The sequence below is a fragment of the Amphibalanus amphitrite genome, unplaced genomic scaffold, assembly GCF_019059575.1.
Source record: "Amphibalanus amphitrite isolate SeventyFive unplaced genomic scaffold, NRLGWU_Aamphi_draft 000314F_arrow, whole genome shotgun sequence".
NCBI classification, from domain to species: domain Eukaryota; kingdom Metazoa; phylum Arthropoda; class Thecostraca; order Balanomorpha; family Balanidae; genus Amphibalanus; species Amphibalanus amphitrite.
In genome coordinates this window covers 374,780-387,813 of record NW_024881809.1, presented here as the reverse complement: position 1 = coordinate 387,813, position 13,034 = coordinate 374,780, and the positions used below count along the sequence as shown (strand labels likewise).

Sequence of the window (13,034 nt, the reverse complement as noted above, 5' to 3'; positions counted from 1 at the left end):
GTCCTCTTTTCATTGTACTGTTCACTCTTCGTGTATGTGCAGACATCTTAGGCGAAATAATATCGAAACTCATCCGATTCGCGGACCCCCTGGGAAATGTCTGAATTCCGCCCACTGCACAGTTCCATCTCAGACCTTCAGCAGATCCGACGCATCCGCCTCGGACGCTCCGAATTCGCCGCCAATCGAACAGCTCCTGTATGGCGCTAGCGACAAAGTTAGATCTCTGATTGAATCCCGCACCCACCCACCGGCGCAGATGAGTTCGCCGAACAGTCTCGTAACAAATTTCAGGTGATTTCCTTTCCGACTGAGCACTGAACGCCAGTCACAAAAAGCACGACGCTGGGAATGATTGCAGTCTAGACGTGAAAATGAATTTAGATAAGATGAGTTGAAAAGTTTAAAGAATGGCTCTTACACATTGTCCATGTTGGTTCATTCTCAGAACGAATCGTTTGCACATTTCTATACAGTTACCATAATGAGATTACTTACAGCCAACTCAAAAGTCAAAACCCACTATGCTTCTTCATTAGACAAGAACGTGTGTCACTGTAGGGGCAGGGTCGGACAGTACAATGAACAGCATTGCGAACAGGAACTCGGACACAACGCGGACACTGGCGCGGACAATGATATCAGAACTTGGTTCAGCAGCGTCCACAGCTCGGACACAGGTAGGACAGCAATGCGGGCATTGTCGCGGACACGAGAGTGACAGGAGAACAAGGGGAGTGTCCTGCCGCACCCCCGGCCCTTACCTCTCACCGTCACGTCGCTGCTCGTCACATTACGGCGACGCACGTGACTCGGAGAGTGACGCGCGCGTGTCACGCGGTCCGTCACGAGCTGACGTAACACCTGCCCGCCGGAGTGGTCCGACCGGAGCGGGAGGACAGCGCACCCGGGCAGAGCGGGCAGATACGACAGATGGGAGGGTGACAGGGACGGAGGAGTGGGAGAGGGAGAGAGAGATGGAGGAGAGAGAGAGAGAGAGAGAGAGAGAGAAGAGAGAGAGAGAGCGAGAGAGAGAGAGGGGGGAATGGGAGAGGGGGAAAGAGTGAGAGAAACGCAGCTAAATAAATGAAAAAAAAAGTATTGCAAGAGTGCACCTCCGGGGTTTTTCAATTATGAACACCTCTTTATTGAAGCTGTTTATGAAATATAGCATTATCGTTGTGTATGGTATAGGTGTATATGCAGTATCATTCATAAGGTGATTATATTGTAATGTGCATAATGTATTTTGAATGTCATTAAGGTAATACATTTCAACAGCTAAACACACATACCTTACACTCTCAGAGTCCTGCTTGCCAACGCATTGCCTGTGTATCCCACTGTTGACAGTGTAACCGTGACGTGCAGCCGGCCGGCGTTTGCCCGTTTACCGTTTGCCAACGCTCACCTGGCTCAGTGAGTGATTGATGAAGTGGATCGCCATTTTAGAGTCCGCCTGAGCATCGCTGATGAAAGCTCAGGCCAACTGGGCAAACACGCCGCCTTTCGAGGAGCACCTGCCGCAGTTCACGGATTAATCAACGTTTGCTCAGCGCCAAGATGCCTGGATATAATTTTCGCAATAATGTCACGTAGTTAGACGTAGTAACAAAACAAGTTCACTTATCGACGAAACGTTATTTGTTTTCAATTTAGCTATTTAAATGGGTTGAACAATAAATAGAATTTCACTTGAATAGATTCCACTGGGGATATTGGTACCAAAATAAAATGGGGCTCGAGATGAAACGAAACGGTGATGCGTAACTAGTTCGCATACATTACCGTTCATATATAATGAACTATATACTTTTGCTATCTCAAGAGCTTATCAATGCCTTTGAGCCTGCCATAAATCAAGGAAACAGAGATGTTTATGAAGAGGTTGTCTGGTACCAAATGATACAATGCGAAATGCCTTCGTGGACTGCGATTGACCTTTGCAAAAGAACTTGTCTGTCTCAATTAAAAGTAACCCCACAATTTAATTACGGCACGAACATCAGAAAAGCGGTACGAGACTTTTTGTAGTGCTCAACATAAAAAAACTGACAGAGGTTGGTTAGAATAGAATAACTCACAAAATCCTAGCCCTCCACCTCGCTCTATGAATTGAGGCTCACGCATGAAAACCAGACCAGAAATGGCAGCACATTGGCCCTCCCTTTCACCGGGACCGGTAGACCGTCTGGCCTAGAACTGGTGCCCTCGGCATGGGCCCGGCGCGCCAAATAATCACATTAACCGGAGCGCCGGCCGGGCGCGCCATTTTCGCCCCGGGTTGAGCCGGCGCTTTCAGAGCGCGATGGGCTCGTTTTGATCTGGTTACGGGCCGCAGCAGATAATCCGAGACTCGCGAACGGAGCCCTGGCCCCTCCGGCAAGCGCTGAAAGCGGCGCGCCGGTTCAGCCGCGGCGTCACGAATCGCCGCATCTTCTTTATCGCGCCGATATCGCCGCCGCGGCGCGGAAATCCACCACAAAGCGGTGTCGGCGGTTTGGTATGTCTCGGGGAGCGGGCCGAGCGGCCTGCGTCGACTGTCCGGCCGCAGCATCGGTACCGACGTCGGCATCTCGTCGATTTCGACGGGGGACGCCACTCACGCATCGAGCGGCGCTCAAGATGGCTTTATAAAGCCACTCGGAGCGCGCACTCCAGTACGGTAGGCTCGGTGCGCGTCGCGCTCGCATTGTTTCACCTCTTTACCGTCACAGCGGCGCGCCGCTCCGGGAGGCCGGCCGGCGGCGGGTGGCGCGGCCGACGAGGGCGCCGACACGCGATCGATGCGGCCATTGTGACGCAGGCTCAGCGCAGCGGCGAGCGTGGCGCACGCCCGCGCCGGTTTGGTCGCAGGCGTCGCCTGTTGAGCCGACGACGGCCGCGACGCACCCCGACGCGTATTGTGCACCTCGGCTTTGGAGTTCATTGGAGGGTATTATTGTGATAGGGGGTAATCCGCGGATAATAGGGGGCTAAACGGGCACCATCCGGCGACGAACCACGCCGCAGAATCTCTCACAGCGGGGAGCAATCAGAATAAATTGTGCGGTAGCGAAAAGGCCATCGGTGTGTTATCGGCTGGCAATCTGTGTTGTCGCCGACACAACGACCACACAGACCTTTCCGGAGTGACGGTTGCCAAGAACCCGGTGTCGTTGTTATGGCTACCGGCTGTGAAATTCAAGCTCATTAATATAACACGCAGACACGCAGTCAGGTCCTCGGTTTCATTTGGGTTTCATTCCGACATTCAAGATTCAGGATGGCATATCCGCTAACTGGCAACAGCTTTTCACCTGAGGATTGGTCGCAGCTTCGCAATGCGTGTTTTCTTTCCTCATGAATCTGGACGTGGCGAAAGCTGCTTGATGGCCTGAAGTCAGGGAAACCTTGGCCTCGTCATTATGGTGGCAATAAATTCGTGTCCGTTAAAATTTGAAGACAAAAAAAATCTGTCGATTATTTTTTACTTCAAAATGTATTTCGTATCTTACCTGGAGCCGATAGCTGAGAACTAATATTGAACCATATGTGAGGATACATACATATCTATGTACATGGAAAGGCCAGGTGTTCTGTGCTGTGAAACAAGTGTTTGCCGCAAGTATATAGACTTGATCTCTCTGCATCTGATTGGGAAAAACTAGTCGGCATATCAGCGAAAAGTTAATATACACATCCCAATAACAAATAGGACGCTTGGCGTTCGTGCCCAGGTGTGTGAAGATGGCTACGCCCTCGTCCCTCTTTATGCTACGGAATACATGCAGAACACTTCAACTCTGCATATATGCAGAAACTGATACAACATGGAGTGCATCACTTTGAAAGTATACAACGCTATTGGATAAAGTGACGCAATAAACCAGCCAGCGTCTTTGACTATATCACCTCATCACACGCGGAGGTGAGGCGTTTGTCTTAACCCTCGCACGACCAGGCCATTTCTCATAACACGAACGACCAGGGGGGGGGTTGTTACGACCCCCCCCCCCTGGCGTTTCGAAACGGAAGGTCGTAGAGCTTAGCGGAAAAAACCAACGGATTGCTCTCAACGAGATCTCGCGATTGGTGGTATATTTTTTGGTCCTAGGTCAACATTTGACCTACTTTTGACCGGTCAAAGGTCAAATTTTCGGAAAAATAGACTTTTCTCAACTTTCGGCGGCGATTGCGGCAAAACGGTGGGAGATATCGACTTGAAACCTTCACTATCGTGTTCCTTGATCAATTCTCTATCGTTTGGTATGTATTTCGTTTCCCTAGCTCTAAAAATGGCGCGTTGGGAGCGCCGGAAGTCGGCAAGGTCACAGTCGGCGGCAGAAATTCGAAAAATCAAAATTTAAATTTTTGAAATCTGATTGTATTTTTGGATTTGGGAGGTCCATTTGCTCCCTATAGAAGCTAATTTTGCTGCATATTCCCATTGAGGTGACAAGAATTAACAAAATAGTGGTTCGGGCGCTTTTCAAAAATAGTACCGGACGCTGTTCCTCTTGTGACGTCATAACTCCGTGACCTGACCTGACCCGGTCAATTTTCTTGCACCACACGATAGCCAATGCTTGCCCCAACATGCATGGGAAGTTTCATCATGATCCATCAAACAATGTGGGTATCACCGGCAGAAAACCTAGGGATTCGGCGCACACGTTTGGTAACTGTCGGCCGGAGGCTGTACCTCTTATGACGTCATAACTCCGTGACCTGACATGACCCGATCAATTTTTTTTCGGCAAAAGATGCGCAAAGGTTGCCCCAGAGGGTATGGAAAATTTCAGCCCGCTACGACAAGCCGTTTAGCGTGCACTTCGAAAAAACCTCAGGGGGGGGTTGATACAACCCCCCCCCTAGGCGTTCTAGGGTTAAAAGCATTACAAATACGATTAACAGGCGAGTCCATATGGCAGGCCTTACCCACGGATACAGTTCACACACAGCTGTTTATACATATAGAGCATCGGTCTAACTGACCATTCCCAAAGCAAAGGGCAAGTGGAGAGGGGGGGGGGGGGGGGGGCGCTCAGCCGGACCCCCGCTTGTTGGTACTAACACTGTCCCGATTATAGCTTCTTGTCGTCACTTTGTGGCTGGAGCATAAGAGACGGAGACATAGAGATGAACATTTCAGATGAAGCCTGAATGTGATCACCGCCTGTCAAATTTTTAAACTCGATAATTCCAGCACAAGGGACTATATAATCCACTTAATGTTGGCTGTCGTTGGGCAGCAGAGAGCGTCCTCCCTCTGGCGCACGTGCCTGTCGTCGGACCACGTGGCCGACATGGCGGAGCCTGTTGCAGCAAAACCACTTGAAAACCACTCGGCCCGGCGCCGGCGTTCTGGGGTGCATTTTCCACCACCCCCCCCGCTGGGAGAGTGGCGCCACACGCTAATCCGCAGACCTCCGGTGCTCTGTGTGTCGGCCGGACCACCCTATCAGGTGGGGCTGGCGCCGGCGCCGATATACCGGCACCGACGCGACGCTTGCTATCGGCCGCGGCGCGGCTCAAACGTTATACATTGGGCGGGCGACGGCCGGTGTTACTAGAAAGACGCCCTCGATGAACGGAGGAGGCATTTCCGGCACTACCTTGGGAGGGGGAGGGAGGGGGGCTAGGGGCATTCTGGTGAGGAGGGGTCATCTGAGGGCTACCTGAAGGTCTGGAGTGGGGGAAAGGTGTGATCATTTGGTGTGCATGGATGGAGGGAGATTAGGGGAGAAAAGAGGAGCAATCCCAGCACGTAAGGACTGGATTTATCTAAAAGAGAATTTAGTCGGCACTTAACACTTTCATTAGAAAAAGAAAACTAACGCATACAGCCATATCAGTTATTACACGATGAGTGTCGTCGAGTATTCGTATTAAAACAAAATGATTACCGCATAATCTTTTATCCTCGACTCAAACGCTGCCCCAGCGCGAGTGTTCTCCTTCCAACCTCATCCCGGCCTGACCCGGACCATAGGTCACAGGTTCAGCGGCGCGCAAAGCCGCTCACCCGTCGACAACTGGCATAAAAAGCCGGTCATAGCTCTATCTAGCGACGGCGCGTGTCCGGCGCACATAGGCAGGGATTACTTCCAGCCCCTCTCGCCCCTGTTCCTTGTTCGGCGGGTGGCTGCCGAGTGGCAGTTTCAATCCAGTCCGGGAGGGACGCAACTAGGCGGCAGCGTTCTGGGGCTGGCCGACAGCGCCGGACGTAAGTGTGCACTGTGCAATGTGCATGTGAATGTGCACTGTGCTGTGTGTACTCGGGACGGGCCTGCGGCTCACGGGCTGGTGACCATGCCCGCGTCGACAGACTGTGTGTCTTTCGACGGCGCGGATGACGTCGGCACCGGCACCGAACTCGCAGACGCAAATATCGCCGTGTGGACCGACCAAACACAGTCGACCTGGGTGGCCGCGCTGGCGGCTCCTTCAATGCCGAGCTCGGCCACATTCGGAGTCGGTCCTGGGCGCGTCCGGCAGGTGACAGCCCCCGGGCGCGGTGCCGCCGCTAAACACACAGCCGCCATCGTGCGTGCATGCATACGGTGTCGTGTTAACGTGATGCGGAATAGAGCCGGGGTAATGCGGCATCGATAGATGCGCCGACCGCGTTTGGTGACTGCCAATATTTGCGCAGCTTTTAATGGCGGACGAATGCAGGCAGTGGTGTAAGGTCGGAGCGAAAGTGGCAAACATTTGATAATGGCAGTGCCCAGCGATGATGAGCCGGTTATGTTGGTGTCGCGTCTCGGCGATTCAAACCAGCAGGTGACAGCAATGACATATCCATTGTCCACGACTTCAATAGGCCAGCATGGGACGGGGTCAAAAGGTTGGTCATCAAGTCGAGTGGTAATATGTCAACGATGCTAGGCATGCGGCTGGTTAAACAGCTTCAGAGATAGGCAATCGTTGATGTCATGGAATGCGTGCGGGTTGGGGATGGAGTAGGGTGGGGTGGGGGAGGGGGAGAGGGTACTATGCTCAACATAGGGAAGTGACCTGACCTGACCCGAAAATGCAGTTGGTGTCAAAAGATCCGGCTTGAATCAAAGGTCAGGTATGCTAAGTTTCAGCTCCCTATTGCCAGCGTGTTCGGAGCTATCGCGAAAAACCTATGGGGGCGGCACCCGCCCCCCCCCCTCGGCTGGCGAGGGTTAAGATGTAAGCAATGAAGCTACCTACAGGCTTTCCGATGCATACTTATAAAATCTCGACATTACGATTCCACAAATTGCGCCTGAAATTTACTTGGCTAGAAGCTGCCTATCTCAAATCCAATCGAACTGTATGTAGATGCTGAGCAGTTAGACCAGCTGTGTAGGCATGATACACCGTTTTTCTGCTCATAAACCACATACTCCATTGAAGTTGAAGGGCTTTCCCAGGGATAAGGCTTGTAGGTACTGCTTGCACAACGAATCCAGCAATGATGATGGACTTCGAAAAAGCACCCAGTCTCAATGTGGGCTCGGGACTTTTTATGACGTGAGGTCACACCCGATACCAGGACCATGAAGTAACTGCAAACAATGTATGTTTGCGGCAAATTCAAGTAGCGGCACTCATGTGTTACGATTTTTGCGTTATGTCACAGGTGATAATTTCTGCTAGACTGTGGACTAAAACCGTCAGTATCCGTATAACGTGGGTTGGATGTTTTAGCTTCATCTGCAGGAAGTTTACAGCGTCAAACGGAGCCTCCTTCCTACTGGCAGGTAAAAGCTGCCGAAAGAATAATGTCTCCTTTTCACAGTCTAATAATGTTCATAACGTAGTATTATCGTGGCAGTATTAGCACATGCATGCCATGTTCAGTGTTCACATAGGTCCAAAAGCTCCAAATCATCTGATAAATCGAATAACGTAGATGACACAAAAACGTGTTTCTCTCTACATACATAGAAAAGAACGTTCTTATGCTTGTGATGCTTGTGATGCCTGTAACTTTTGAGCATACCTAAATAACGTCAGATAAATAAATGAGTGCTGCATCCAGTTCTAGACAGTTCACAAAGTAACTAATAACGATTGCAATGAACTCACATTGATTAGGGAAAGTGGTTAGGCTCAGAAGCAAATTGAGTTCATCAGAAGCAACTTACCTGCTTAGAAGTTCAACCATCATAATTCATAGGTATTTGCCGTAGACCGCTGGCTGGTGCAATCAGCGTCCAAACTCAGCTGAGTCCATGAACTCATGGAGCAATCACAATCGTCTTGACTCCTGCAATATCTTCACAGTCATTGGAGGCATCGTCATGATCATGGCATTATCACGCACCATGAATGATGCCATCACGTGCTATCACTGAATTATCACCATGCACTATATGCGCCATCACTGACATTAGTTATCGCACACCATCACCGTAATTTGCCATCATGCGCCTTCATTGTAGTTTATTAACAAAAAAAAACATAATTAACCTTCACTTCCATCACTACCCATCACTATTATCACCCACCGTCACGACTGTCAATATTTTCTACGATCACGCACCATCACCAAATGCGAGGCTTGCGCCCACTGTTTATGTCCAGCTCACAGCACGTTTCCAATCGCTGGTCTACTGCCAACTGGTCTGTGACCTGTGCCTTTGACCCCTGACGAGGTCGGGTCAAGGCCAGCTAATCACGTTATTGCATGACTGTTTCAGACACACTGCTGGGTGATCCGCGTGTTTCAGTCCATCTAAATCAGTCCAGTGCAATTCAGTGTCCAACGTCTTCTTAATTAAATTTAAATTTAAAATGACATAAATCCGTTCTACAAGCGAGACCAGCCTGAATCATCCATGCCAGTATTGATGCTGATATTTAATTACTGGAGGTATTCGTAAGAACTTAAATGACAATGTTGCTTTCAAACAAACAAAAGTCAAGTTCATCTGCTTAATTAATGTATTGGTAAACAAAATTGCAAATGATTATTGTTTGCGAAACGCTTTTCGAAACCGTTCACGTCATCGCAAAATCCGCAACGACAATATTAACATCAGTGCCCGGCTCTCCGGTAATCCATTCTCCAATCTGACCCCACCGCTCGGCTCTCAGCTCTCCGCAGTCCGGCTCCGGGGGACTCCTCCCCTTCCCTCCGGCTCCGGGGGACTCCTCCCCTTCCCTCCGGCTCCGGCGGCTCCCTGATTAGCTCCGGGCACCCGGCGGGGATACGCTCCCGGCCCCGGCAGCCTGCAATATGGCGCAGAATCGGCAGCAGCGCCGCGACTCTCCGCCTGCCATCTTGTTTTGGACGACGGACGGCAGCCCGCGGGCTCCCTTTGAAGCCGTGCAGCTTTCCCACGGGAGCGCAGCGTAGGCCGGCGTCAGTAATAGAAAATTAAATCAAAGCTAATTGGATGCAACTGGTAGCCCTCTGGGACGGGAGCTTTGTTAGAATTGCGTCGGTGACTCCATTGCATTGCCGTATGCGGAGCGGTAAGCACACTCGAGCAATATTTGATGGAGAGTCGACTCGACTGGCGCCAGTGATGTGGATGGAGGATGGAGGAAGAGGCATTTCAATCGGAGAGAGAGAGAGAGAGAGAGAGAGAGAGAGAGAGAGAGAGAGAGAGAGAGAGAGAGAGAGAGAGAGAGAGAGAGAGAGAGAGAGAGAGAGAGAGAGAGAGAGAGAGAGAGAGAGAGAGAGAAGAGAGAGAGAGAGAGAGAGAGAGAGAGAGAGGGAAGGAGAGAGGGAGGGACAGGCGAACAGAGCATGGGGAAGACGGGGAATGGAAGAGGGGGAGAGGAAAAAGAAGGAAAGGGACATTGCCAAGGAGAGACCAGTCGCTCCCCCACGATTTTAGGTTGGGTGGGTGGGAGGTCAAAAAGAAAAAAAGAAAAAAGAAATGCAGGCACCTTTATGCCTACACACAGCTTAAACCAAATTATTTGAAGGCGGCCCCTCCCCTCCCGGTCGTGAAGAGAGGCAAAGGACAAATGATAAGGAAGGGAGTGTGCCACTTTCCCGTCTTCCCACCATCGCACCATGCCAGCCCAGGCCCCAGGGCCACTTTCATCCGAGTCGAGATGGGCAGATCCGACCCCACCTCCATCGTCAGAAAGGTACGGCCAGCGCTGCATTCGGCGCCGTACCGATAAGGCGGGGCAATTTTCATTATGACACTGCACCGGAGCCGCTCGATTGAGCAAATAAGGCGGCGGCTATTCGCTTTATTGCCACACTGGCCCGATGGATAGATTGTGACAGTCTGGCCCAGCCTGTTCTGTGACGTGACAGTGTATCTGACAGGCCTGTGACAGTGGAAGTGTCAGCTGACAATTGTCAGTGAGTTATTTCCGAATGGTCAGATTAATAGTTCATGTGAAAGAGCTGCCAGATATGTAACTTGTTTTTTTTTTTCTCGTCAAACTGCCCTGAATGCCTCCGTATCTCAGCCCGTAAGCTCTAAGTCTGATTGTCGCCGTTCACGCCTTTTACTTTCACGACTATGACTGCTAAAATGTTCACTTGTAGCTAAATTATATAAAGGTGATAAACTAGTTAAGATAATTGGGTGATGACATCGTTGCATTCAAACGCAGTTTTTCAACAGCTCTTCACTATTGGGGAAATGAGTAAGTGTAGAGATACAAAGGTAGGCATGCCGATGTGCAATGGATTTGGAGATCCGATCACTGTCAGAATAAGGCTCATTTTCTAGCGGAGGTTTATCAGTCGTCTAAACATCACGACCAGAGCAGATTCGATTTCCAAATAACGGTAAACGTATTTTAGTCACCCAGGCAAAACATGGCTGGGGGAGGATTTTTGCTTTCACACTGTTGATGGGTTTTACATTGAACCTGCAATGCATGACCCCAGTTTCGAGAAAGTCGATCAATGATAACTTAGCGGAGTGATTCAGAGCATTCAATCTGCTCTGCCCACCGTAAAACCAAAACATACAAACAAACTTAAGTCGACGTCAATAGTTTTATTTTTAGTTATTGCAAAAATGATCAAGGTGGGCGGGTTTTACCCTCATTCAATGATGCAATATTGTCATAAGCAGTGAGGCGACTGAATCAACACGCAAACTGATCCAGCCCATCACCGCTAGGCGGCAGCACCTCCCACCCGATCCGGTGTGCCGCGGTCGGCCCGGCTCAGTACAGCGGCCAACCTGATAGGTGGCAGCACACGCAACTCGAATCCACCTAGATGACGCCACAATCGCGACTACATAGCACACCAGGCAGCATAACGGCACAACGCTCCGCTCTCGGCACCAACAACAACGTCTCACAGACACTTTTCCTGAACCTGAACGAACAGCCCTGCCACTTTCCCTCCCCCAGGCAGTCCAGTACCCTATCACCCGACCCCAGAGCGAACACTGACGGGTGGCGGCTGCCCTGCACGCGGGACGAACAGAGCGGGAGGGGGAGGGGTGCACTGGGCGACCACTGACTGACAGCGCCCAACGGGAACAAATGGGGAGCCAGAGCGCCAGGCCGTGCAGCACACGCAGCCGAGGGCCTCCTATTCACACATACAGGGGACACACGAAGAGACAGAAGGGTTTTGATTGTCGGCGGGTCACATGGGTTGGGCAGCAGGCGGGCGGACAGGCTCGCACGCTCATCGTATCGTGGGGATCTCGGAGTGCACAGTGAGGACTCTCGGCGTCACCCGGCGGCATTTGTACCTACGTTTGTTCAGGACATTATTGCGGTCGTACTCTCGGCTATTTGTGAGTGGTGAGACGCACGAGACGGCGGGTGCGATCGGAGACGTGGCGACACCAAATATACGCAGATGACGGCGGGAGTGGGGTGCTCAAAGTCGTCACGAGGGCTAGGCCCTGACCAATACTGTTGACCACCACGCAGGCAGCCAGATCTGAGTCAAAACAGCGGTGTTCCAGCTTCGGCCGTACTTCTGCACAGACCACAGTCCGTGCAGGACTGACCGCAGCCGCGCCGCCCGGCCCAGCTACAGCGCTACCGCACTCGCACACGACTACACTAGCGCCACCTACAACTACCGCCGCGCCCCTAGCGCCGCCTAGCGTCAGAGCGGGTCGTCGAGCAGGCGGCCGGCCGTCTCCGATGGGAAGAGGGCCGGGAGCTGCGGCTCGTCGTCGTGGGAGAGCATAGAGAGCAGCACGGACGATCCCCGGTCCGGCAGGCCGGCGAACAGGGACGGCGGCGCCGGCTGCCGCTCCGGCGTCAGACACTGCCGGCAGAACAGAAGCACGGTCAGGTAGGGGAGCAACTCGCGACGAGCTCCTAGCATACAATGCGAGTTTCCGAGTGCACTTAATACACATACTTGACAGATGGTTCAGTCTTTTTTTTCATGGGACATTACAGTGACTCAGTCAAATTAGCAGCACCGTTGAATGGCGACAGATTCACATTCAGGCTCCAAACAATGCAACGGTGCCGTCAATCATCAATGCGCGGCTATGGCCGTCGAGCCATGCGGCACAGTATACCTTCAGGCGTCTACTACTAGTGACACCTAGCGGCCGGGACGGTAAGTTCAAATCCGCGTGGTATGAGCGGCGCTGTTTTAGCGAATATGGTTCATCTGTTTTGGCCAAACCAGTCCATCCAATGAAAACAAATAATTGATTTAGATTGGTAGCAAAAGTAAATGTGAAGGAAATGCCTGCACCTTTATATCGATACTTCATCGGCTACCTAGGCCAAAGCCACTACACGTCACTACAGGTCTGAATAGGTATACCAACATTTGCCGAATTCAAATTTGAAGCTGACAGCTGTTGGGATGGTAGCTAGCAGCGTGTAGCTGGACTCTGCATAAAGCAGCTATGAAATTTATTTGTTCAACGACTATAACTACTGACGACGCAGTGATTTGGTACTGTTCGTTCAGTTGTATGTATGTATGTATGTATTGACCATCAAGAGCAATCCACAATCGGCGTGGCGATTACACTCCGAGTCCGAGCTGGTTGAAGATAACACAAGAAATAGGTACCTACACAAGAAAACGCACACACTTACGGATACGAAATACACAACGCGAACGCCGAACACGCACATAGGTACTAGGTGTAACC

The 13,034-nt window shown here is 51.2% G+C and overlaps 1 protein-coding gene across 10 annotated transcripts in view; it reads right to left on the bottom strand.

The window, feature by feature from the left end:
- Nucleotides 1-10,921: 10,921 nt before the first annotated feature.
- LOC122388245 (bromodomain-containing protein DDB_G0280777-like) overlaps nucleotides 10,922-13,034 on the bottom strand; it is a 115,228-nt gene continuing 113,115 nt past the window's right edge. For all 10 annotated transcript variants that reach the window (XM_043379138.1, XM_043379133.1, XM_043379132.1 and 7 more), the window contains one exon: nucleotides 10,922-12,181. In XM_043379138.1, coding sequence (XP_043235073.1) covers nucleotides 12,017-12,181 — 165 coding nt within the window. In that variant the 3' untranslated portion in view covers nucleotides 10,922-12,016. The remainder of the gene's footprint in view (nucleotides 12,182-13,034) is intronic.